At 42.7% G+C, this 24410-nt stretch overlaps 2 protein-coding genes across 7 annotated transcripts; one reads left to right on the top strand and one right to left on the bottom strand.

Moving 5' to 3' along the window:
• Positions 1-299: 299 nt before the first annotated feature.
• LOC133379789 (retinal rod rhodopsin-sensitive cGMP 3',5'-cyclic phosphodiesterase subunit gamma) lies at positions 300-17529 on the bottom strand. 5 transcript variants are annotated; one of them, XM_061615731.1, is made up of 4 exons: positions 17437-17497; positions 6441-6646; positions 2045-2085; positions 300-741 (listed from the first exon to the last, which is right to left on the bottom strand). In XM_061615731.1, exons 1-4 carry the CDS (start codon positions 17455-17457, stop codon positions 665-667), a joined length of 345 nt encoding a protein of 114 aa, XP_061471715.1. In that variant the 5' UTR covers positions 17458-17497; the 3' UTR covers positions 300-664. The 5 variants fall into 5 exon arrangements, with proteins under 5 accessions (XP_061471715.1, XP_061471716.1, XP_061471714.1 ...); XM_061615732.1 differs by lacking the exon at positions 17437-17497 and adding an exon at positions 16994-17212; XM_061615730.1 differs by lacking the exon at positions 17437-17497 and adding an exon at positions 17236-17430 and having other exon boundaries at positions 316-741.
• Positions 17496-23671, top strand: CCDC137 (coiled-coil domain containing 137). Of its 2 annotated transcripts, none has more exons than XM_061615726.1 (6): positions 17496-17681; positions 18528-18649; positions 19375-19564; positions 20894-20976; positions 22503-22582; positions 23150-23342. In XM_061615726.1, exons 1-6 carry the CDS (start codon positions 17563-17565, stop codon positions 23255-23257), a joined length of 702 nt encoding a protein of 233 aa, XP_061471710.1. In that variant the 5' UTR covers positions 17496-17562; the 3' UTR covers positions 23258-23342. The 2 variants fall into 2 exon arrangements, with proteins under 2 accessions (XP_061471710.1, XP_061471709.1); XM_061615725.1 differs by having other exon boundaries at positions 17500-17681; positions 23103-23671.
• Positions 23672-24410: the final 739 nt, after the last annotated feature.

Here is a 24410-nt window from a genome sequence, read left to right as displayed (position 1 = left end):
GACCACAGTTTGGAAACCTGTGATCTAGTCCACACTTAACCAATATTCATGAAAGCCTAACTAGTCTACTTTAAAAAACAAAAAACTTCTTGTGATTACCCCACAGCCTCTCCGTGGAAACAATTTCCTATTCTGTATGTGCAGAAGGGACAAATTTCTTCATGTTTTCAGTCACACTGCTTTGTCCTTCAGCATTCCAATCCCATCACACCCACTTGTAGCTTAAAGGTTCCCTATTGCAATTACAGGCTCCCTGCCCTTCCACTTCTTTGTTTTATCCTAAAAAGAAGTGTTGTAATAGATATCATTGTTTGAGATTATCCACCGCTTTAAACCCTTGTTCCCTCATCTCCAGGGCACAGATAAGAAGGAAGACATGGTCACAGTAAAATGGAGAAACCACGTGTAAAAATGTATTTTTACAAACTATAGCTACAAGGGGGAGGGGGGAGTTCTTGGCAGAAACTGTAGCAAAGTCAAGCCTAATTCCTGGTCATTCAGGTTTTGCTTTAGTTTTATTAATTGCTAAAGGCCAAGAGCTGATTGCTACCAAGATACTTAATTTGCAGAGCTAGGAGCACAGATAAAAGGAAGGTCACAAAAGCTGCCTCCACTACTGAAAGAATGGCAAATACCAATGCAGCCTCATTTCTGGCCTATGTATTTAGATGATACCATATTGTGCCAGCTCATGGAGCTCAAGGTGGCTGAAAGCTTCCCAGGGGCAGATCACGGTGATATCTGAAAGAGAGCAGGGCTAGCATCAATGAAACACGTATATGTTAATTGCCAAAAGACATCATACTGCTAATCTGAAATCTTCCCCAAAGGCCTATAGGAGCATACAAAGCTGCCTTAGTGAGTCAGACCATTGGCCAATCTAGCTCATTATTGTCTACACTTACTCTCCAGGTTTTCAAACAGGGAATGTTTCCTAGTCCTAACTGGAGTTGCTAGGAATTGAACCAGGGACCTTCTTCATGCAAAGCAAATGCTCTAGCACTGAGCTACCACTCCTGTTATGGTGACAATTGGTAGCAGACACAATTGTCATAACAAACACAGCTAGTTCTAAGTAAGTGCTTGAGCTAGCCGTGCAAGGGTGTTTCTCATAGTCACTTGACTGCCAATTGGTCTACCAACCAATCCATGCTCTATGGCCAGACTAGTATTTTGACATGACTATGCAAGAAGTCGGGGAGGCCAAGATGAGCTATAAAAATAGTCCCCAACCAATGAAACAAGACCATTCTGAAAGGGAGACAGGCTGAGGTGGGTGTGCTGTTAGCCATTGACCCATTTCTCAAAGCCCTAAGGACAGAGATTCTGTACACAGATCTTGGGTATTTAACCAACCTGGATGGTTTTTAACCCTTTGGGCCTGTTGCCTTTTTTATGTAGTAACAAGCTGAATCATTTTCACTTATATCACATGCTTAAACTATGTAGCACATGCCATGCACACTAGGGTATCAGATTATTGACCCTAACCCTACCGAGCCCGCTATTTCACACATTGCTGCTTAGAGGCTGCTGAGTCAGATACACTACAAGGAGCCTGTTCATACTACAGCTTGCCTTAGAAAATCTGGCAAACAAAAATCTAAAATCCATATTAGGGCAATCCCAACCAAGTTAGACCAAAAAAAAGTCACAAAATAGTGTGGAAACATTCAAGTTCTCCAGAACTCTTCACCAGGCTAGATGGTAAACAAAGAAGGGAGAAGAGAGAGAAAAAAGTTGGCTGTATCTTTGTACAAGTCTTAAGCAGGAATGTGGGAGGAGGTAGCACTAGCAGACACTCAAATAAGGCTCTGTAGTGTACCAAGGCCTTCTGGGAAGGCGAAAATAAATGGCAGACTGATTCCCCATTTCTGGAAATGCAAAAACCAGCTGGTACCCATGTCTGTCTCCATCTTTAGGCAAAACACAAAGATTCCTTGATGGGTGGAAAACAGGTATAAAGAGAAACTGCATAGTTTTTTATATTAACAAAGGTACAGATCAATTTTAAGTGGTGTGCAAAAACAGTAATCCTTTGTACCTGTTCCCAAGCCCTCCATGCCAGGGATGTCATCACCAAATCTGCAAAGGAAAAGAGAAAGATCAGTCTATATTTGGCTTTTTCACCCAACCAGGATCATTCCACTATAGCATATAATCCATGGATAGCCAATATGATACCCTCCAGATGTTAGACTACAACTCACACCAGTCCCAGCTACCATGACCAATGTTCAGGGATGATGGAGGATGCAGTCCCAAGAACATCCACAGGGCACCATGTTGGCTGCCCCTGATATATCTTTTTTATAGAGTTACATGTGGAGTAGTTTAAGGAGGATGGTGATTTTTCCATGCAAGAGCTTACTATGTCTCTGGATAACCACTGATTCAATAATTTCATACACAGCAGAACCCTCACCAACTGTGGGCAAAGTTATCACAGACTCCCTAATGGACACAACCTAAACACAGTTTAAAAAAAGACATGTGCACTATTGCTGTGGTACCTAACAACATTAGACACATTACATATGCATTTGTATCGTGGCTTTATTGTATATTTTTATAATATTTGCTGTTGTTTTATCTTCTGTATACCGCTTAGATATTTTTATATATATTAAGCGGTATAGAAATGGCTTAAATAAATAATAAATGTATTATTGTTGTTGCTTTTATTATATAGAATATACAGAGCTTGAATGTGACTTCATTTTCAGCACTTTCCACTCCATGTTCTCCCTTCTTTCAATTATATATCCACGAAAATAGTACAGAAACAAGATAAATTACACACATCTTAAATACATATAATTTCTTCTAAATATTCTTTGCTCAGAATCTGAATCTGCATACATTAAAGAAGAAACAAAGAAAGCCAGCTGCATGGCAAACACGACCATGCCTGGGACTGGCAAAGTTTGTACTTTTACACCCTAAATGAAAGCAGCTTAGCATGCCATCATTGATTTCTTTCTGCTGCAGTACCAGCAAGACAAGACAGATGAATATCAGAGTGCACTGCAGACCCACAGGAACATAGGAAATTGCCTTATACCAAGTCAGACATAAGAAGAGCCTGCTGGATCAGGCCAGTGGCCCATCTACTCCAGCATCCTTTTCTCACAGTGGACAACCGAATGCCTATAGCAAGCCTACAAGCAGGACCTAAGCACAAAAGCATTCTCCCCTACTGCGGTTTCCAGCAACTGGTATTCAGGAGCATACCACCTCCAACAGTGGAGGGAGAACATAGCCACTGTGGCTACTAGTAATTTATAGCCTTATCTTGCATGAATTTATCTAATCCTCTTTTAAAGCCATCCAAGTTGGTGGCCATCACTGCCTCCTATGGAAATGAATTCCATAGTTTAACTATGCACTGCATGAAGAAGTACTGTCTTTTGTCTGTCCTGAATTGTCCAATATTTAGCTTAATTGGATGTCACAAGTCACTCAGAATCACACATTTTCACCCACAATTGTTAAATCAGAATGGAAGTGGGCATGTATGGCAAAGGCCTAGCAAGAAACTTTAAAAGCCGTAGATGTAGGATTCTTCCATCCAATGGGGGAGTAGTCTAGTATGGGGAGAGGGGCAGATAGGCACAAGGGCACGAGCAGGCTGTGGGCACTATTGGCAAGTCCAAGTCTAAACTAACTGGAACTTTCTGTAGTTTCAGGTCAGGATTTTCTCAAGACCTACCTGGAGACATCAAAGATTGAACCTGGGACCCTCTGCATGCAAAACATGTGCCCTGCCACTGAGCTGTGGTCCTTCCCTCAAGATGTGGCTCGCTCCCCATTTCCCTGGTGCAGAAGCTTATCAGATATACATCAACCTACAATAAACAACGTCTATAGACATGGTCAAACTCTCACTTCTAAATAAAAATGCATAGGATTGGGCTGTAAGTCCCACTGTTTTTAACAGCTCTTACTTTTATGTAAGTGTATTGTTTTTTATGTTTGCCTCAGAGTAAGCAAAAACCAAGCTCCATCAATCCATTCTGCCTTCTTTGGTTGTTAAGAATGCATTTTTATACCACTTAGAGATTTTAAATATTAAGCAGTTTGGAAATGCTTTTAAATAAAATAAATAAATATATAAGAATTGCAACCTGGGGATTCATTGAACACCACCAGACAAACTGGTACAATTTGCACCGTGTTGCCAATATAGTGTCCCAATTCTGGATTTGGTGTGAAAATGTGAAGGAATGCACTTCTCCATGATAATGGAAGAGACATGAGGAAAATTTGTCCCTGAATGAACAAATGAGTAGATTCACTGATGGCGAAGTATCTAACCTGCTGCTTACAAAGGAACCTTTCCCTGCCACCAGATCTGCTGGCAGAGAGAAGGAAAATGTTACAAGCAGCCGGATGGAACCGGCAGACTGATTCACGAGTAAGCATTCTAGCCTGCTGCTCCACATGGCAGTCTAACGCATAAGAAATAGTTGTTTTCTTTGTGGGTGCAAACTGGGTAGCTTTATCTTTTTCTTCTCCAGGAAAAAAAACCCTTTATATAATAGAAATAGTTTAAATCCTGATACTGAAAAATCCAATAATAATCTGACAATAGTTATAATGAAGATTTTCTCCTTTATTTTTGTCAACCCTAAACCTTGTTAGGATTGTCAACCCTAAACATAAGAACATAAGAAGAGCCTGCTGGATCAGGCCAGTGGCCCATCTAGTCCAGCATCCTGTTCTCACAGTGGCCAACCAGGTGCCTGGGGGAAGCCCGCAAGCAGGACCTGAGTGCAAGAACACTCTCCCCTCCTGAGGCTTCCAGCAACTGGTTTTCAGAAGCATGCTGCCTCTGACTAGGGTGGCAGAGCACAGCCATCACAGCTAGTAGCCATTGATAGCCCTGTCCTCCATGAATTTGTCTAATCTTCTTTTAAAGCCATCCAAGCTGGTGGCCATTACTGCATCTTGTGGGAGCAAATTCCATAGTTTAACTATGCGCTGAGTAAAGAAGTACTTCCTTTTGTCTGTCCTGAATCTTCCAACATTCAGCTTCTTTGAATGTCCACGAGTTCTAGTATTATGAGAAAGGGAGAAGAACTTTTCTCTATCCACTTTCTCAATGCCATGCATAATTTTATACACTTCTATCATGTCTCCTCTGACCCGCCTTTTCTCTAAACTAAAAAGCCCCAAATGCTGCAACCTTTCCTCGTAAGGGAGTCGCTCCATCCCCTTGATCATTCTGGTTGCCCTCTTCTGAACCCTTTCCAACTCTAGAATATCCTTTTTGAGATGAGGCGACCAGAACTGTACACAGTATTCCAAATGCGGCCGCACCATAGATTTATACAACGGCATTATGATATCGGCTGTTTTATTTTCAATACCTTTCCTAATTATCCCTAGCATGGAATTTGCCTTTTTCACAGCTGCCGCACACTGGGTCGACATTTTCATCGTGCTGTCCACTACAACCCCGGGGTCTCTCTCCTGGTCGGTCACCGCCAGTTCAGACCCCATGAGCGTATATGTGAAATTAAGATTTTTTGCTCCAATATGCATAATTTTACACTTGTTTATATTGAATTGCATTTGCCATTTTTCTGCCCATTCACTCAGTTTGGAGTGGTCTTTTTGGAGCTCTTCGCAATCCCTTTAATTTCCATTTTGAGCCATTTGGAGGCAGGTAGATTGGGGGAGGAGTGGGGAACAGGAATGTTACTGAAATTTGTTCTGAAGACCAAAATTAAATGTGTGACCTAGGCCTCAGTTCATATTCCAGGGGCAGCCAACATGGTACCATCCAGATGTTATTGAACTACAACTCTGCATCAGCCCGAACCAGGATGGCCAATGGTCAAAGATGATGGGAGCTGTAGTCCAACAAAAGCTGGAGGGCACCATGTTGGCTGTGTTTTTGTGAGTATGTGTTCTCTAAAGCTGGTCTTTGTATACACAGCTCTGGGCCTAAAATGATGGCTTTAAAGTTGCTCCTGGGCTGTTAGGGATGTTAGCTGTAACACAGATGGATCAAGAGGCCTATGGTTGTTTTTCAGAGCAGGGATTCCCAAACTGTGGTCTATGAACCACCAATGGTTTGTGAGCTTCATTCAGATGGTTCGCAGCATATGTGTAGATTTGTGTTTGAAGATGGGAGATAGCACATTCATAAGCATTAAATGCTTATATTGATTTTTCATTGTATTTTAATTTCTTTTATTTCTTACATTGTATTTTATCGTATTGCAATTTAGACCCAATATATAAGAAATAAAAGAAGGAATAAAAATACAATTAAAAATCATTAGCACAGTGCAATTGCTACAACAGCACTTAAGTCTTTAAGTGGTCCGCCAAGCAATTTTCAAGAGGTTCTTCAGTGGAAGAGTTTGAGAACCACTGTTTTAGAAGGTGAAATCACTCCTGTCCACCCAAGCAGCATTTCCATCTCTCACCCTTGGACACCCTTCTTTGGTGGCTTGCTCTTAAACTGCCTGGTTTGCCTCTGCTTGAATTTGGAGGGTCCTTTTCTGGGTGTGACAGGTCCTCCAGTCACTCTGGTGGGTGATTTGACCTCTGGCTTGGGAGGTTCAAGGCTCATGCCTGTAGTGAAGAAATACCACCTCGGCACAAAAAAAGCTGCTGATTCCTGTGAATTAATCTGTTGTGAAGAAAGGAAGAAGAAAACAGGTTAGACCACAAGGCCAGTGTGGAGTAGAGAGTAAATCATGTCCGTTTTTAGACTTTCATCACATGTTGAGGACATAGTTCAAAGAAGATAATTAGGGAAGAAAACGTATTAGAGTCACATCTTTGATTCCAGGAGAGGAATAGGAAGCTGTCTTCTGAGCCAGACCATTCACCCATCTAGCCTAGTCCTGTCGACACTGACTAGCAGCAGCTCTTCAGGGTGTCAAGCAGGAGACATACCCAGCCCTACCTGGAGATGCCTGTATGGAGTTTTCCCCTTCCAACATGGCCCCTTGCTAGAGTATATAATTGCAGAGATTTTCAAACATACAGATTTGCGGTCATCATCATTCACTCTTTAAGGACCTTTAGTTCAAGAGATATCTCTCCCCATCATCTCCACCCTAGTGCTGCACTGTTGCCATTATATCTGCCTAAGGCACATAGATTCACTCCATTGTTTTATTTCATGTGGCTCTACACATTTGGGCTGGGGGCTGCGTATGGAGACTAATAGAAAGACTCATTCTTCCATCTGAAACAACAGATTATCATTGTCAGAGAGGGGAAATAGCAGCCTGGGTTCCAGGCAAGATCAGCGTTTCTTTTTGGTCCTGTGAAAATGTGTCCTTGTGCAAGCCTTTTCCTGTTGTGCTGATGCTCTCTGTTTTGGCTCAGTTCCATGAAAAATTTGCTCCTGACAAATTGTGTGCAAAATGCAACTGGCATGGCAAGTGCTGCAGTGCAGACGGGATGGGGCCAGCATGCCTCACAGTGCAGACAGAATGGGCCTAGTGCACATCTAATGGATAACTAAAAGCTGGATTTGGTTTGGTGCAGATACATCATCAGCAGATTCCGCACCCTAGTTTGGGAAACCATCTATTAATGGCTGCTGTCCAGTTAGGACACTAGGATAAAAGGATTATTGGTCTGATACAGTGTAGCATCTCTTAGGTTCACAGTTTAATCCCTAAACAAATACTAATCTGATTAAATCTTTCCTCCCCTTCCCTTGTAAATAAACCTGCTAACGTTTGCAGTTGTTTGCAGGATTATCATTGGAAAGGGGGGAAGACTTTCTTTTTGTTCATCAGTTCGTTCTGAAATTCCTGCATCTCCCTTCATGATAAGACCACATCTGTTACTCCCAACCTCAGTAGTGTTATCTCTTCCAGCTAGAGTCACACAGACCAAGGTGTTCTAACAAATGAGATTAAGACCTAGCAGCTTCATTGCGGATCTGAGAAATTTTTCCTTGTGGTATCTGAAAAACCAAAGCATTAAAAAATCATGATTAAAATATACCACAAGTACATATACATGCTGTATGCGTACATTCACCACATTAGCCTTTTAATCATGCAAGATTAGCCAGACCTCCTACTTTTATGCTCCAATATCCATCAACTTCATTGTTATTTGTCATTGCCAAGCTGTCTTGTCAAGCTACAAAAACCTGCTGTTTTTTCAGCTTAATCCTAGTGCTTGTTATTACTTGGAAGGCCAACTGAATTCAATCATACTTGCTGCCCTGTCAATGTGCATAGCACTGCAGGATCATTCTCACTTGCATCCTCATAACCATCCTTTGAGAAAGGTTAAGCAGAAAGACTGCACTTGCCCAAACCTACCTGGTGACATCCCCTGGCAGAGCAAGCATTTGAACGAAACTCATCAGCACACAGTCTGTTGCACCCATGGTCCTCCTCCTACACCTGGATAAACCCTCCCAGGAATACAACCACAATTGGACCCAGATTAAAGAAGCTGCAAGGTGGGTGGAACAAACAGGTTAATAACTAGGAACAAATTAAAAATGTAAGAGGACTACTACTCACTGGATACTAGTGTTATGTTAGCTGGCACCACTGTAGCAAGCCTTTACAGTTGTTGCTGTGTATTATCTCTCGTTTGCAGAAACACTGGAAGTTTCAAAAGGGTTGCTAGACTTATTATGTTCCTCCTAATAGGATTATGTCTCTAGTTTTTAATCCAGTATCAACCTCAACGATAGGTACATTGTTTATGGACTGGATGTTCAGGCTAGGAGAAGGGTCAATAGGGGAAAATGTAGTTGAAATTTTCCAAATCAGCATTATCATATGTTTTGTTTCTGTACTAATGACCAAAGACTAATGAAATTGTTTGAAAAATTAAAAAAAATTGCAATAGGCTCAGTATCTGTCTAAAGACAAGCCTGTAGAGCAATTCACTTCCACACCACCATGTCACTGTGTATAGCTGATACCGTTCTGTGCAACTTGAAGGTTTGAATACTTCTATGCCAACAGACGTTGTGACCATATGAAACAAAATATTCTAAAACCTACATCTGTGCCTGCATTAGTGGCATTTCTACCTCTGTTTCACATGGTTTAGGCAGGAACTGCAAGGCTCAGTGAAAAGAGGATGGAGGTAGCAAGCAGAGCAACCCAAACTGTGGGTAGTTTAGTATAAATGTATCTCTTAAGCGGGGAAGCAGAGGCTGTGGAATAAGCAGGGGTTGTCCAAGAAGGACTGCAATAACCAGCTGCTGGGGTGATTGTGGGAGGTTATGGCTGCAGATGTACTCAGGTGCACAGAAGGGTATGAGGTGATGCACAGTACTTCCCTTTAATCATCAGCTGTTTATCACAATAGCTACCTGACAGGAAAAAGCAAGCTACAGGGGCTCAAGACGGCTGTGGCATATTCCTCAGCAGAAAGGCCACTTCCACTTAATGGCCTATTTTGCTTGCAAACTGTTCCTTCACACTACACCCCCATTAGGGATGAAGATTATTATAAAGCTTGCCATCTGACCAGAAGAACAAAACCAAGCCTGACCAGCTTTTGCACCTTTGTTTGCCCATCAAGGTGCTGTTACAGGCACCGCCATAGGAACTGGTAAAATAAGTTGATAGGCTTCAGCTTAGAAGACAGTTGCAGTTATACCCTGTGCAAGAAGAATCACATACAAAGGGCTGCCTGTGTGAACTCCAGGTGGAAGAATGAATTAAAGGCTTCTGATGTTCTTAAAAAAAAAACACCTAACAACATTCCTACCAATGAATTTCAATACTCCAGCTAAATGCCTCTGCACCAAACTAAGCAAAAGTACATTTTTAAAGGTTCCTTTATACACCAAGTGATCCAGCCAAGTTCATTTAACAGTGTAGCTTAATCCTATTTGCTAAAGTCTAGCTAGCTGTAATTCACGGAAGGTTCAGCAGTTCCATTAAAGTGACCTGCGATTAGGCTGTCTGAGAAATACTTTAGAGCAGGGGGTTAGGAAGGGATTGTAAGTGATATGACCCTGGTAGGCAGACCAAGGGCAAGGATGACAGCTTGTTTTTCTAGAAGAGAGCAGAGGGAATGCAACCTTCTACATTTTGAAATGGGGCCGTCGCTTTTTACTGATGAGAAAAGGCTGTTGTTACCTAATATGGCCTTGATGAATTAACACAGCCAAATGGCAATTTCCCTTTAGGGATGTCATCTTTTCAACTGCCTGCTTTAACAGCAGCTGGAAGGGCAGACATAATGTTTCTGCCCGTTCTGTGAAAGGTTTCACCCGATTTCTGTGCATGAAGCTGATCCTAAAGGTAGAAAAGCCAGACATGCCAGTTTTTTGTGGTCAGCTGGCAACCATAGGCAGCAGTTACTGCTGCTTATAGGGGACTCCCCCATTCCCCAGTGTGCCATACTGATGGGCACCTTCCCAATAATCATCATCCACAGAAATATATGCCTCTTTGAAAAACTAGATTTTGACTCGGTGGTCTTTATGGAGCACACACTTTTGGTGCTGGTTCTCTTTCTTCCACAGATGTCATGGAAGCCCTTCATATCTTCTAAAGACAAAAACCAAAAGAGCTACAGTGCAATTGGCAGCACTGTTGTAGTGAGAGCAAAATCTGCCTCAAGCCCCTCCAACATTGTTTTGCTCCAGTCTTAACAGCATCCCTTGATTGCAGGCCCTTTAAGGGAAAAAAAGCAGAGGAAAATGGAAGCCATTCATATCTATGCTCATCCCTGGTCTATATTACAGGGCAGCTGTAAGGATTACTGAAATAATGTATGTGAAGTGCCTTGAACAGTCAAAAAGCACAATGAATACCATTATTATACTGACTGGCACTTCATTATAAATATATCACCGACTTAGAAACAGGTCTAATGAAGAGAGAAAATCTTCTCCTTCTAGATCTTCTTTCCATCTCTCAGCTGCCCCCCAAAAGTACCCCTAATCTTTTAAGACCTCTCTGAAAACCACTAAGGAAGAGCACTTTGTATAAGGGTGGAATCATTATTTGTTTTATTATAAATAATTTGCAGGAGATAATGGTTCAACAAGACATAAATATAGCTGCTAAGCTCCCCAAATAGGAATGGAGAAGGAATCTGTAGAATTGAAGGGGACAGCCTGCGCTGGGAGCATCAAGGGGAAATCTTTTCCACCTGCCCTGCCCCATCCCCCTGCCTGAAAGAAGGAGCTGACCCTGTTCTCCCTCACATCTTTCTGGGGACTGCCCTTTGGCTTTGGCAGGAATATGAATGTATTTTTTTTAAAGGTTCAGATTTTGTTTAAATTTTTTGTTAAGTTGTATTATTTTTCTTGAATTATCCTTTGCATTTTCATTTGTGAGCCACCTTGCAGGCCTTTTTTGGCCAAAAGGCGGCATGGAAATAAACGTAAACATAATTTAACAGTCCCTGATTCCAAAACAGACACACCTGATTTGATTGGGGTTGATCATGACCTCCATTGGATCATGAGTCCATTTTAGTCAGCTTTAGAATCTGCAGTCCCTGTAAGAGCTGGGGCGATCATGTTCCGCCTCCCCGTGTACACAATTCCTTTGGAGAGCAACAGAATGTCATCAAGCCCTGTCGTGCCTGGAGGACTTTCTCCATTCTGTTGAAAGCATATGGTGACAAGAGGTCCCATGTGCCTGCCACTCTGCATTGTGAGCAGCTGGATGACGACTTCTGGAGCTTTGTAAAAGGAAAGTTTTTTTTTTAAAAAAATGGACAGAGGCAGCACTGGAGCCCTCTGGCAACCTCCTAAGTGCTTTTATTTTTTTATGTTTGTATTTCTGCATGGACTCCATGTAGAACAGGGGTGGACCAGACCACAATGATGGAGCCATCCATCCATCCCTATCAGCACAGACCTATAATTTTCACCAGCATGATATAGTATTGGTTAGAGAATATTGAACAAAGATTGAGGAGACTCAAGTTCAAATCTCAACTCAGCCACAAAGCTCACTGAGTTGCCTTGGCCCAATCACCATCTCTTGGCCTAACAGGCTGTTGTAAAGATAAAGTGGGGGAAGGGAATCACATATACCACCTGGAGCGCCTTGGAGAACAGGCAGACTATAATTCAAACAAACAAACTCTTCTTTCTAAAATGTCATAAACATTGATGCCACTGCATACAACAATAACCAATACATTTATAAATAAGATAAAATAACTAACAGCTAAGATATTCAGAAGATACAACTAATACCCAAGACCGTCTTCACCAAACTGGTGTCTTATAAATGTTTTGGACTCCCTCTCCCATTGTGACCACTGGGACTGATGGAAGTTGGAGTTCAACAATATCTGGAGGGCTGCACAGATTTCCTGTCCCTGGCCTAAATCATGATCTCACCAAAGATAAGAGCCCGTGGCCACACTCAGATGTCACAACAAGCCAACACAGCCAATGACTAGGAGTGGTGTACAGTGTATACAAGTGGCGTTAATATTATTATTATTCACTTATAACATACGTAATATTTTCCAAGCACCATACCAATATTAAAAGGTAAGACAGTCCCTGCCACCAGACCCACATTTTGACATGACAGAAAAGGAAATGAGGAAGAGGAAAGCAAGCAGCGGAGCAACTGCTCCTGCACTGGCTGATGAATGCCCTCTCATGCAATGGCTTTTCCTGGGTGGCAAGAGGTGCAGCCACTGAGTGGCCCTTGGTCCTGTGGCTGGGACCAGAAACTACTTCCTTTCAACTCTTTGGTCCCAAGACAACTGGCAGATGGAGCAGATGATGACAGGGAGGAGGGAAGCAAACTTCCTGCACCTGTTCCTTCTCTGGCCGATGGATGGGGCCAGGCTAGTCTTCCTCTTGCCACGAATGTGGGGGCAGGGGGTGCTGTTTTCCAATGGCCCTTGGTCCTCTGGCCAGTAACAGAGACTGTGGTGTGCTTCCCTTCAGGCTCTGAAGTCCTAGGGCAACATTAGCAAGCAGTGTTCATCTACATTCGTCTATACTACTGCTGGAGACAAGATATTTTGTCTGTAAAGCAATCCTAAGTAGGTCAAGGAGAAGCCCACCACGGCATTCTCAGCTCTACTGGTTTGCACCAGCCAGGGCATAAGGTGTGGGGGTCATTTCTTTTTTGTTGTTAAGCTACACCAGCTCCAACTGACAAGACCAAGGATTGGGCCCCTTGGAGGATTTGCAGGGCGTTGGATTCAGCGGATCCAAAGCCACCAATACCCTGACCCATCTTGCTGCTTGTTACTGCCAGTGGTTGCTCTTTGCCCACCTGAGGCTTCCACTGACAATAGCCCACTCTGCTGGCTTAGAGACACTGACACATTATCCTAACTTTCCCAGCCACCAACTGTGTGCATGTGTGTTGTGTAGGACTGTGCTCCAAATTAACGATGTATCTGGCCTATTTACAGTCTGAATGTTTACTCACACATTTCTTCAGAGTTTAATGGGGCTTACTGACAAGTAACTTCACTGGATTGCAGCATAAACATGTAAATGTTATCTATTGTTTAGAATAACCTTCAGTCCTAGGAGCTGTCATCCTCTAGCTGATACAGGGAAAGTGGCTAATTGATCTTTATGGAGTTAGCCAATGCTACAAAGCTCTATGCATAACACTGTAGTCTCAAAGCGCATGATACAACAGCCTTGCTGAAGCCAGGTACGTCTGGGTCTGCCACTACCTGAATGGAAGGAAGGTCTCCTGGGAACCATACCATGTTCAGGCTTTAGTTCCACTGAAGTAAAGTCAGGACACAAACTTAATAAAATAAATATGCAACACAGGAAGAGTTCACTTGCCCTTGGCTGCAGCATTCAAATCAGGACTCCGTAGCTATAATGTAATACTATCCATGAGGCCATTAAGATCTAGCTATATCCCCAAGGCAAGCCATGTGAATTTTTCATTACTGGTACAATCACCAATTGTAACGGTTCTAGGAAACAGAGCTGCACGCACCACACCTTTAGTCATTGGAACAGTACTAGTCTCCCACTCTTGAACCCATCCTCCCAGCAGCTGGGGTAAGCAACAAACAGGCATGGGTCAACTCACAGGAAAATTCCTCTAGCAATACAGTAAGGTTCAGACACTTCATAGGGCAGTACAGAACTAGGGCAAAAGGGGCATCTTTCTGTGTCCCGGACATCCCACCCTATTTGAATTTGGGCCTGAAAGATCCAACTAAATGTATGGGTGCATGGTTGGAAAGAAAATATAATTTGTAACATTAGACAGCATCATTGCTGATCATGGGACATTAGCTTCTAATTTTCCAATGTGGTGGACCTTGAACCTATATGAAATAGCTTTAACTCTGATCTTAAACCAGAAGATTATTTAATCGTTAAATAATAAAATATAGTTAACAATATGATCATATAATATAGAATAAGAGCCACAACATTTTTAAGCACAGTACGTTAGGTGCAACCAGAATATTAGGACTCATATCAGTATACCACTCAAACAGGTTTGAGAACTTTAGGACTCCTGTAAAAGATGAGACTAGCACTTCCAGAAGGGACCATAAGCCATCAGGATTTCCCCCCCTACATTAGGACCTGAGACAATGTGTGAGGTATGCAGCTGCACCGGTTTAAGAGTTTCAGTCTTTCTTCATGCGGAATTTGATTTCCATCTTTAAGAACATTTTTATATTCTCGTCCTGTATGTGTTTCTCCACAGCTGCTAAGGCCTGATCACCTCCATCCTGGTAATATTTCAGAAGCTCTTCGGTGTATGCAATCCACACACAGTTGTGGCATCCGCTCATGCAACAATTTGTGGGAGGGAGAAGCATTGGAGGTACGGCAAAGAGAGGCTCTTTGTCCTTTGAAGAAACTGCCTCTTCCTTGGAGTTAGGCTCTTTGTCCATCAGGGAAGCAGCATTTTGGGAACCATTGTCCTGCGCATCTGCATGAAAGTGTCGCTGTCCATCATCTATCGGGATCACAGGGAGCCTCCATATACCAACTAAACACTTATGATGGGATCTGAGCAGAAGTGAGGGCACTGTACTACCACTATCTTGGGGGTGCCTGAACAGATATAAGCATTCCTAAACAAGAACAAAAGCAGAAATAAATTCCATTACCAAGGAAACTTTTTCTATATCCCCCCCCCGCTTTCCAGTGTGTCTAATCCATCCCCCAGAGTCCTAGCCACCCAGGATGTGGCCTGCCAGATTTCATTTATTTATTCAGAGAATTTGTAACACATTGTTCAATACAAAATTCTCAAAGTGGAGAACGACAAACTATAGTCTAAGAATAAAGCCATCAAAAAGAAGAAAGGAGAGGCTGAACAGTAGCCAATAAAAGCAAATAAAATCTATGGATTGTATTCAGAGTTAGTCTTACTAACAGAGTAATTAATGGACATGACTAACTTGGGATGATTAATTTAAATGGGTCTACTCTGAATAAAACTAAGGCTACAATCCAGTACAAATAGACATGGCTTTAAAGCCCATTTAAAAGGGCCTAGACTCTCAATTTGAAAGACCTCAGCAGGCATTGACTTCCATAATTTGGGGGCCAACAGTGGGAATATGCTTTCCACAGCAGCCACTGGCCTAAAAGATGATGGAACCATCTAGGGAACAAAACTAGTGGTGGGAGTCTCTAGGGCTGAAATAGCAACCTTTTTCAGTCCACGGGCCATATTACCTCCTGGGCAACCTTCCAGGGGCCACATGCAAGTGGTGAGCAGGGCCAATGGTGAAAGTGGGAGGAATAATGAATGTATATTTTATCTTGGTAAAGTAGGTTAGTTTCTACACACACTCATGCATCCCTTCTCTGTCCTCCATCCCAGGTTAGCAAGAGGCATTATAAGACTTCAAGGATGCATTCTAGCCATGCAAAAATACTTGAGAATGAGAAGCAGGGCCAACTAGGGTGTGGCCTGGGGTGAGGGGGTGTGGCCTGGGAAGAGTCCCAAGGTCCGGATGGAGAGCCTGTAGGGCCACATTCAGGCCCTGAGGCTGAGGTTCCTCATTCCTGCCTATCATAGAATCATAGTAGAGTTGGAAGGGGTCTATAAGGCCATCAAGTCCAACCCCCTGCCTAAGGGGTCTCTAAAGAAGAGCAGGGATATACAAATGTTTATGGGATAAAACATTCCCTCAGGATATGCCATGGGGAAAAGATAGCTTGCTATAGAGTATATTCCACATGTAATATCCATTTAACAAACAGTACAGTAGGGCCCCACATTTCGGCATTCCGCAAATATGGCATTTTTCAATTAGAGTAAGGCCCCACTCACACGGCGCTTGTTCCGTTTTTATGGCGTTTTTCAGGCATCAGGCACCATTTTATTGACGGAGTTCCGCTTTTTGGCGGGGGTCTGGAATGTAACCCGCTGTATGAGTGGGTCCCTACTGTAATGACAAATTTAATGGTTTAAAAATCTGCGATATTGTTGCCTCAGAGGCCTCTGAACCTGGAGGAAGCACATGACTAGTAGCCATTGATAGGCCCTGAATTTGACCAACCCACTCTTAAAACCATCTAAACCACTGGCCATCATATCCTCTGGCAGCAAAGACTGTAAGTTCAGTATGTGTTGTGTGACATCTGGTTGGAAGCATGTCAGGCTAGTGTGGCTCTCCAGCTGTTGCTGAACTTCAACTCCCATCATCCCTAACCTTTGGCCATGCTGATTGCGATTGATGGGAGTTGGGAAAACATCTGGAGGACCACATGTTCATTGCTATGCTACCGTAACTGCTTAGGGCTTTTGATAACCACTTAAGATACTTAGATGGTTACACAGTACATCAATCTTGTTAAATGAATTAAATAAATAATCTTCAAAAATGTTTTATTATCATTACTATTTTTCTAAGGTGCCTATAGTAACCAGACAGCATCCATAGATTAAAACAAAACACAAGCAATGTTTTGAGACCTATAATGTATTTATTTATTTATTATTAAATTTATATCCCGCCCTGCCTCCCGGGCATCTAAAAGGCTACAGGCAACAGAAGGAAGGGATTTGGATGAAATGACAGAATCAGAGATTACTTTTTAGCAGGCATTTTAAGTCCAGCTGATGCCAGGCTGATCTCCCCTTGCTGGCATCAGCCACCATCCAGTAACCCGTCCTTGATCTTCCCTAGCTGGTGGCTGAGGAACAGAGTGACTTACTTCCGGGTAAACATGCCCAGGGTCAGGCATATGACTCACAACCACTTTTGACCCTCCCAGCGTGACCTTTAATCCCAGTGACTTTACCCTCCGAGCTTCCCCTTTCCTCGGACTCTCACCTTTCCATGCCCACCAGCCGCTGAACCCTGAGACCCCACCAGCCCTCGACTACACCGGAGAGCGCCCAACGGTAACAACAGCATCTCCTCGGGATCCGTCTGAACAGCAAGCCAAGACCTGCCCCTCTTCCCTCACTATGCCGCACGTCAGGACTGACACCTCCCTTGCCCAATAGCCTCAGCGATGCATACTGAACGTACTTCAAGGGAAGAGGCCGTCATGGCCCGGCACCAGGAAGCGAACCCCTGGAAAAGAGATTTTGGGCGGGGAAATTAACGAGACATCAAATGGAAGTGGACGTAGGCGTGGAAAAGAGCGCTTAGCCAATGGAACGAGGGGGCACCGGAAGTGGAGGAAGCGCACGTGGATGCTGCCTGCCGAGGGTTGCAATGGGCAGGTGGAAACAGCGGACCCCGAAGATGCCTTCTGCTGTTCCAGGGGATAGGTCAGTGTTCATCCCGTTGATAATATTTCGAGTGTTCAAAACGCTTCACATCCCAGTGATCCTTACAGTAACTTTGTAAGGTAGCACAATGTACTTCCCATTTCCATATCACAGATGTGGGGGCTGAAGTTGAAAGATCAGTGGCTTGCTTCAGGCGGCTCGATATGGGATTTCGGTCCAGTACTTCCTTGCTGCGGGAAGAACGTGCTTTTTCTAGTGCTAGGGATACCAGCTGCACCTCAAAGCAGGTTCTAGATTACCAAACTTCATGATACAAATCTTGTTTCAATACTCGGAGTCTGTGTTGTTTCACACAAGAGAGAGTTAGGCTTAAACTTGAGGTCAAACTTTTCATTATTTTTTAATTTATTTATCAGGCTAGTAGTAGAATTACTGTTGGACAAGTTACTATTTCTCAGGTGGAAGTTCCCATCTTGTGTTGTAAAGCTGTCAGATAGATACATTTTATGTCACTTTATACCAGGAGTAGTTAACCTCTTGCCTTCCAAATGTCAACTCCCAGCAGCCTCAGCCAGCATAGCCAGTGGACGGAAATAATGTGTGTCCTGTCACAGCTATACTGTACAGATGGTGTTATTTTGAAATTCTAATGGAGAGCATGCTGAAAGTATGAGGGCAAGTTGTCTGTGAGTTGTCCGCGTGATGGACAGTAGCTCTAATCCTGTCACTGGAGCAGGTCCTTCGTACTGCATAAATGCAGGTCATGATACCAAAAAAGTGTTTTGAAATTGTAATTGGAGTTAACTATTGTGTTTGCTGAGACAGTCTGTAGAGCCTTGCCAACACTTCTTCCTCGCTTCTCTTTCTCTTTTTAAAACTCTTAAGACAAACAAACAAGAAGAAAACCAAATGCCTGGATGAACAAGAAATTCCGTTTCGGTTGCGGGAAATAATGAAGAGCCGTGATGAATTAAAGAACCCTAAGAGCAAGAAGAAAAAGAAAAAGGGTAAAAGCAGTCTCCATTCATGTTTTTCAATATACACTATGGATTGTCTCCTTACCATAATAGTACATGTGTGCATACACAAATAGACACCCTCTGTATAATTTTGCAACTTTCACTTTGTTGAAACTAGGCTTGGCAGTGCGGAACTGATCAGCTGAGAACAGCACTGAGCGCACCCCTCTAACTGCTTTTTGGAGAGGTTTTCATGAAAAGCTGGGTATAAACGTATTGAATGAATGAATGAATGAATGGAGCAGAAAAACTCTAATGCAAATCCATATGTTTTTGGGCAACAACTTCAGTTGCCCACTTATGGCAAAGTGATACCAATCGTCTGCTCTAAGGAGCTGTGTAATAGTAAACATGAACAATGCAAATAGTGTGTGCTGTATTTGGAAGCTTATGGGTTCAAATGTAATTTAGTCCAACATTTGACTGCCAACTAGAACCAGGACCATGACATTTTTGGGATGGGGAAATACAGGCTGGCTGGACACAACATGACACCCACTTGTGTCCATCAGGTCACAGAGACTGTGATACACTGCTCTAGCTTGGACCTCTGTCAAATAGGCAGTGTACCTGCTCAACTAGTGACAAGTGTTTTGCAGAGAACCAAAAAGAGTAAGGAAGGGGATTAGAGGTCTTTTTCTTTTCATTTTGCTTCATTTCTCTGAATGCTGCTGGACAGAATAAGACTGTAATAGTCTTTGTTTTTGTCTCAGCAAGCCAACAGAGGCTGGAAGGTGACATTCCAGTACCAAAATTCAAGCGGCGGAAAGGGGAGGCCGAATCTTCCTATGTTGGGCGCATGGAGCGGGAAACTCAACATGTACTGTTCCTCACCAAAAACCAGCTACAGCGTGAACCTGAGAAAGAAGAGCCAGCCCCCCAAAAGTCTCAGAAGAAAAAAGAGTAAGTTTGAGCGCTTGGCTTCGGGAGCACTGCACTCTAACAGCATTGCTCTTCAGCTGAGACCTTTGTCCAGTAAATGCAGATTTAACCCAAGCTGTTCTAGCTCATTGGGTTGGACGGGGAAGGATTCAGAAGAAGATGGCAAAACTTCACTGTCTGTAGAAGTTAAGCATATATTGTATCTGATGTTATAATAAATTAATATGTAGGTGTATGAATAATGTCATGCTTCGTTTTGGGTAATAGGAGGAGACCCCCTCCAAAGTAAGGGGTGTGCGTCTGGGCTAGGAGGTTCCAGCATAATAGTTGAACTGGCAGGGCAACATGAAGGCTGCATGTGGAAAAGCCAACAGATGGAGATGTGAAGGTCTGGAAAGACTGGGGGAAAATTCAGGAAAAAAAGTTTTTTTCCACTTTTTTCCTGGAAGAAAATGTTTCTTTTTTCAATTTTTCTGGATTCTTTCTGAGCCTTCACATCTCTACCAACAGAACAGAACTGAAGGGGAATCAGTACTCCTTTCACGAGAAGCCAGTGGAGAGGGTTCAGCCAGTGCATATACCCAGGAGGCAGAGCAGGAAGAGAGAAGGATGGAAAACACTGGGTGGAGCGAGTAAGAGAGACTGAACAAGGGGAAGGAGAATCATATAGTGGAAACTTGTTGCTCAAGTATCTTAGACTATAAGGAGCTACCTTATGCTGAATCAGACCATTAGCCCATCTAGCTCAGTATTGTCTACACAGATTGACTGCAGCTCTCCAGAGTTTCAGACTGGTATCTCCCACCTGGAGATGCCAGAGGTTGAGCATGGGACCTTTTGCATGCAAAACATGTGCTCTGCCACTGCACCATGGTCCTTTCCCTAAAGGCCCTGGAACTATCGGCAAGGAACTAATAAGCAGTGTGAGAGATAATGTTATGAAAATCTAGGAATATTATACTTGTTCTCTCTCATGGGTCTTCCACCATACCTAGGAGGTGATGAAGTGGCAAGTATGTCAGTAGTTTTGTTTTCTTGTTCATAGGAGTGGCAGGTCCTTCCTATCAGGAATTTATATTAGGAGCCTGATCCTGCACAGGTTTACCCAGTAGTACTTACCACTGAGTTCAATGGAACATACCCCCAAATGTATGTGCATAGGATTGCATCATTTAAGTGGTGAAATTGCATATTGGTTCCTCTCTACCATGCTATTTTGCATTGACACAGTAGTTTTTGTAGCCCTTTCTGCTCTGATCAGGACTTTTAATTCTTTCCTCTTCCTCCTCCCTTGAAATTCAAGGATACAGCTGATGTTGTGTTCTTTCTTCAACAATTCTTGCTTTCTAGATTTCAGCAGAAGAAGCTGGATAAAATCCGTAAGCAAAAGGAGGAGAAAAAAGCAGCAATGCTGGAGAAAGACTTCTTCAGAGGTAGGAGAGGTATTTTTCAGTTTGGGGCTATTCAGCCTTCTTCGTGGTTCTAGTACACCACAAACGTCTGCTATAGATTACCAAGTATTTCAAAACCATCACATCTTTCTGGATGCTTAATTTTTGTTCAAGTGCTTCTTTGAGGATTTATTTATTTTAGGGAGTTGTAGTTCATCCAAAACCATACTTTTATTTGCCTAACCAGAATTTCATATAGAGATGAAGGCTTGTCATGCCAGCTTATATGTTGCAATAGGCCACACAATGGCTTTAGATGATGGGATTTATCTGATGCAAATGAGGCTGTAGTCTCCTCTGTTTAGAAAACAGTTGAGCTAAATATTGTTTTTTTCATTTGTGCTGTATAAAACAAAAAATTGCCACTTAATTTGAGATTATTACATTAAAAATATCTTGTGCAGAAGTAGGGGTTCCATTTTGCATATCACTGATATTTTATTTCTATTTCTTAAAACATTTATTATCCCACCCTTCTGGTGTAAAAGCACCATTCAGGACGGCTTACAAACATCTAAAATTGCAATCTTATGAAAGCCATATTATAAAACAGCCAAATAAGCTTGTAAGAATGAAGGCACCCTTAAGTGATAGACCCTCTGCTGTAGCATGCTGCAGTGGAGGGTGGGTGTTAGATGAAAGCGTTTGCAGTGCTGAAAATTTATATCAAACCAACACTGTGTCTTAGTCGGTTGATACCAAGCAAATTTTGTCTTGTATTTATTCTCTCAAGGCAGTTGGGTTCCAGCTTCCACTTCCCTCCCTAAGTTTGCAGTGCTGTTTTTTATAACATTCTTTTATCTCCAAAGATCCAGCGAAAAGGGAAGGTGTGACACCATGTACTTGCTTTGTGCTGAAGTCTGTGATAAGCACAAAGAAAGAGAAAAAATCTCAAAATGCTGAAGGAAATTTTTTTTCTTGGGAAAGCCCAACATGTTGTGGCCTCTGGTATATTGGGCCTTCATCAGGGGCTATAAAAACAGTAGTATACTACGTTAATACATAAAAATGGACAATTATCTATCACATCAGAAAATACAGCATTAAAATACAAGCATTTCATACATCACTAACTAATAATTTAAAATATTTTGTAAAAATATTTCTGATGTGATTGCGGTTTCTTTGGATGTGCTTTCTTTCTTTGTGGTTCTTTGGATGCAGACCGTTTTTTGTTTGAAGTCTGTGATAAGGCCAGGTGCATTTAGATTGGAGTTTGATAGTAGTCTCTGTTGCAGAGTACTGTGGTGATATGCAAGGGTGAGGCTGTTCTAGAACCCCGTCCTTCTTTTTGCCCAGAACTGGGATCAACCTGCAGGCTGGAATGACATTTGTCCTGTGCTGGGACATGATAAATGGGAGAGACTGTGTTGGATTCTAGACTGGACTTCAGGCTAGAGCCTGCTTCCTAAATGGGAAATAATGGGAGAAGAATGGGTGTTTATTAGAGCTATCTCCATCTCCTCAATTATCTAATTTGGAGTTTACCTCCTTCCTGTTCCTTTCAGACTCTGTGAAGTTTGGAGAGGTTGCAGTACAGCCCCCAACACTTACAGCAAAGCCCAGGAAGAGTGTTATCAAAGACAAGGTAAACAATTTAGCTGCACGTAGGTCAATCTCTGTCTTCTAACTTTGCCAGTGGCCTATCCTTGTCCCTGCTACCTATGCAGGAAAATTTTTACATGATCAACAGCAACGCTCAGGAAAGCCTACTCACTTAACCCTAATACAGGAGTGGAGAACCTCTGTCTGTCCTGATATTGCTGAACTACACCTTCCATCAGCCCTAGCAAACGTGGCCGGGGTGATGGGAATTGTAGTTCAGCAACATATGTCGGGAATGCTTTGATTTGGATTCCTGCATTGAGCAGGGGGTTGGACCTGATGGCCTTATAGGCCCCTTCCAACTCTAATATTCTATGATTCTATGAACATCTGGTGCGCTAAGGGTTCCCCACACCTGCCCTAATATATCAAGCTAACTGTACCAGTGTTTCAGGTACTTGAGACCCTGATTTTTTTCTCTGTTCATGATGATACCCTGGGTTCAGTCCATAACCTCTTTCCTCTTCGTGCTTCTCTATAGCTAAATCTCTCTTGTGTTCCAGGCTGGCCAGAGGCCACTTCTCCTAATGTCTCTCTTGGGCTCTGGCAGGACAACCTCCACTTCAAAAGCTGCCCATCCCTCTCTTGCTCGCCAGAGGATCATGCAGGAGGAAAGAGAAAGGGTTGTTCAAGCCTACCGGGAGATAAAGAAACGTAAGCAGCAGCAACAGCTATTGGCTGAGAGTCAGGTTGCTATCAACAAACTAAAGAAGCCAGTCTGAGATGTCAGAAGACTTCCACTCTTCCAGAAAACATTTTAATACAAGGACAGTGCAGCAACCCAGACTGCCATGCATATAAATGGTCCTCTTTTGGATGAGCGCATCAAGACATTTGGGCCAGCAGATTGACTAGTTTCGTATGTGATGGGCAGTCGGTAGTAGGAGGCTACTCCCTGAAGCAGCGTGAAGTGTATTCACAATGCATTTTTCTTCGCCTAGCTTTGGAACTTTGTTCCTAATCTTAGGGATTTTGTAATCTTCTCTTGCTTTCCTCCAGGATTCAAACTAGAAGGACTAGTATGGGAGTAGACTCGGAGACAATTCAACTGAATAAATATATTTATATCATCCATCAGTACAGTGGTTTGATAGGGGGGCGTTTTACAGAAATACAGAATGAAAAATACACACTGAAAATGACAGCAAAACAAGACAGTATCAAAGTCCCAATGTTCAATTACTTCTTCACTCACTTTTCAATATCATCGGCAAGTTCCTGCAGTTAGGGTCCAGAGGAATTTTGCCTTCATGTATCCTCCGATGAAGCCAGAGAAACACATAAGAGCATAGGAAGAGCCTGCTGGATCAGGCCAATGGCCCATCCAGCGCAACATACTATTCTCGTAGTGGCCATCCAGATGCCTGTGGGAAATCTGAAAGCAGGACCTGAGTGCAACAGCACTCTCCTAATTTATGATTCCCAGCATTCAGAGGCATACTGTGTCTGACAGTGGAAGTAGAACATCACAATTGTGCCCACACAATTCTCTCCCATTCTCAAAGTACAAAGAAATGTAAAATATGAAAGGAGAAATCCTGGGGCAAGTTATTTAGGGTTTAAGAGTCAATTCTTCCCAACGTTGTCTTCTTGCTGTGGCTTGAAGGTGGTTAGCAAATGGTTCTTTGGTTCAGTATTATGTTGACTGCTATTTCTAGAGGGATGCATACTTTTCCTATCTACTTTTCTGGCATACTAAGAAAAAAAGTTTGAATATGTGAAAGATTGAAAAGTAAATTTGCTAGGCTGAGGAAAAGACAAAAGATCCAAGCAGAACTCTTCCTTAGAGTATTGTTGGCAGTTTCAAAAGC

Source organism: Rhineura floridana, chromosome 3 (assembly GCF_030035675.1).
Source record: "Rhineura floridana isolate rRhiFlo1 chromosome 3, rRhiFlo1.hap2, whole genome shotgun sequence".
In the NCBI taxonomy this organism is placed as follows: Eukaryota; Metazoa; Chordata; class Lepidosauria; order Squamata; family Rhineuridae; genus Rhineura; species Rhineura floridana.
This window is presented reverse-complemented; position numbering and strand designations above follow the sequence as displayed.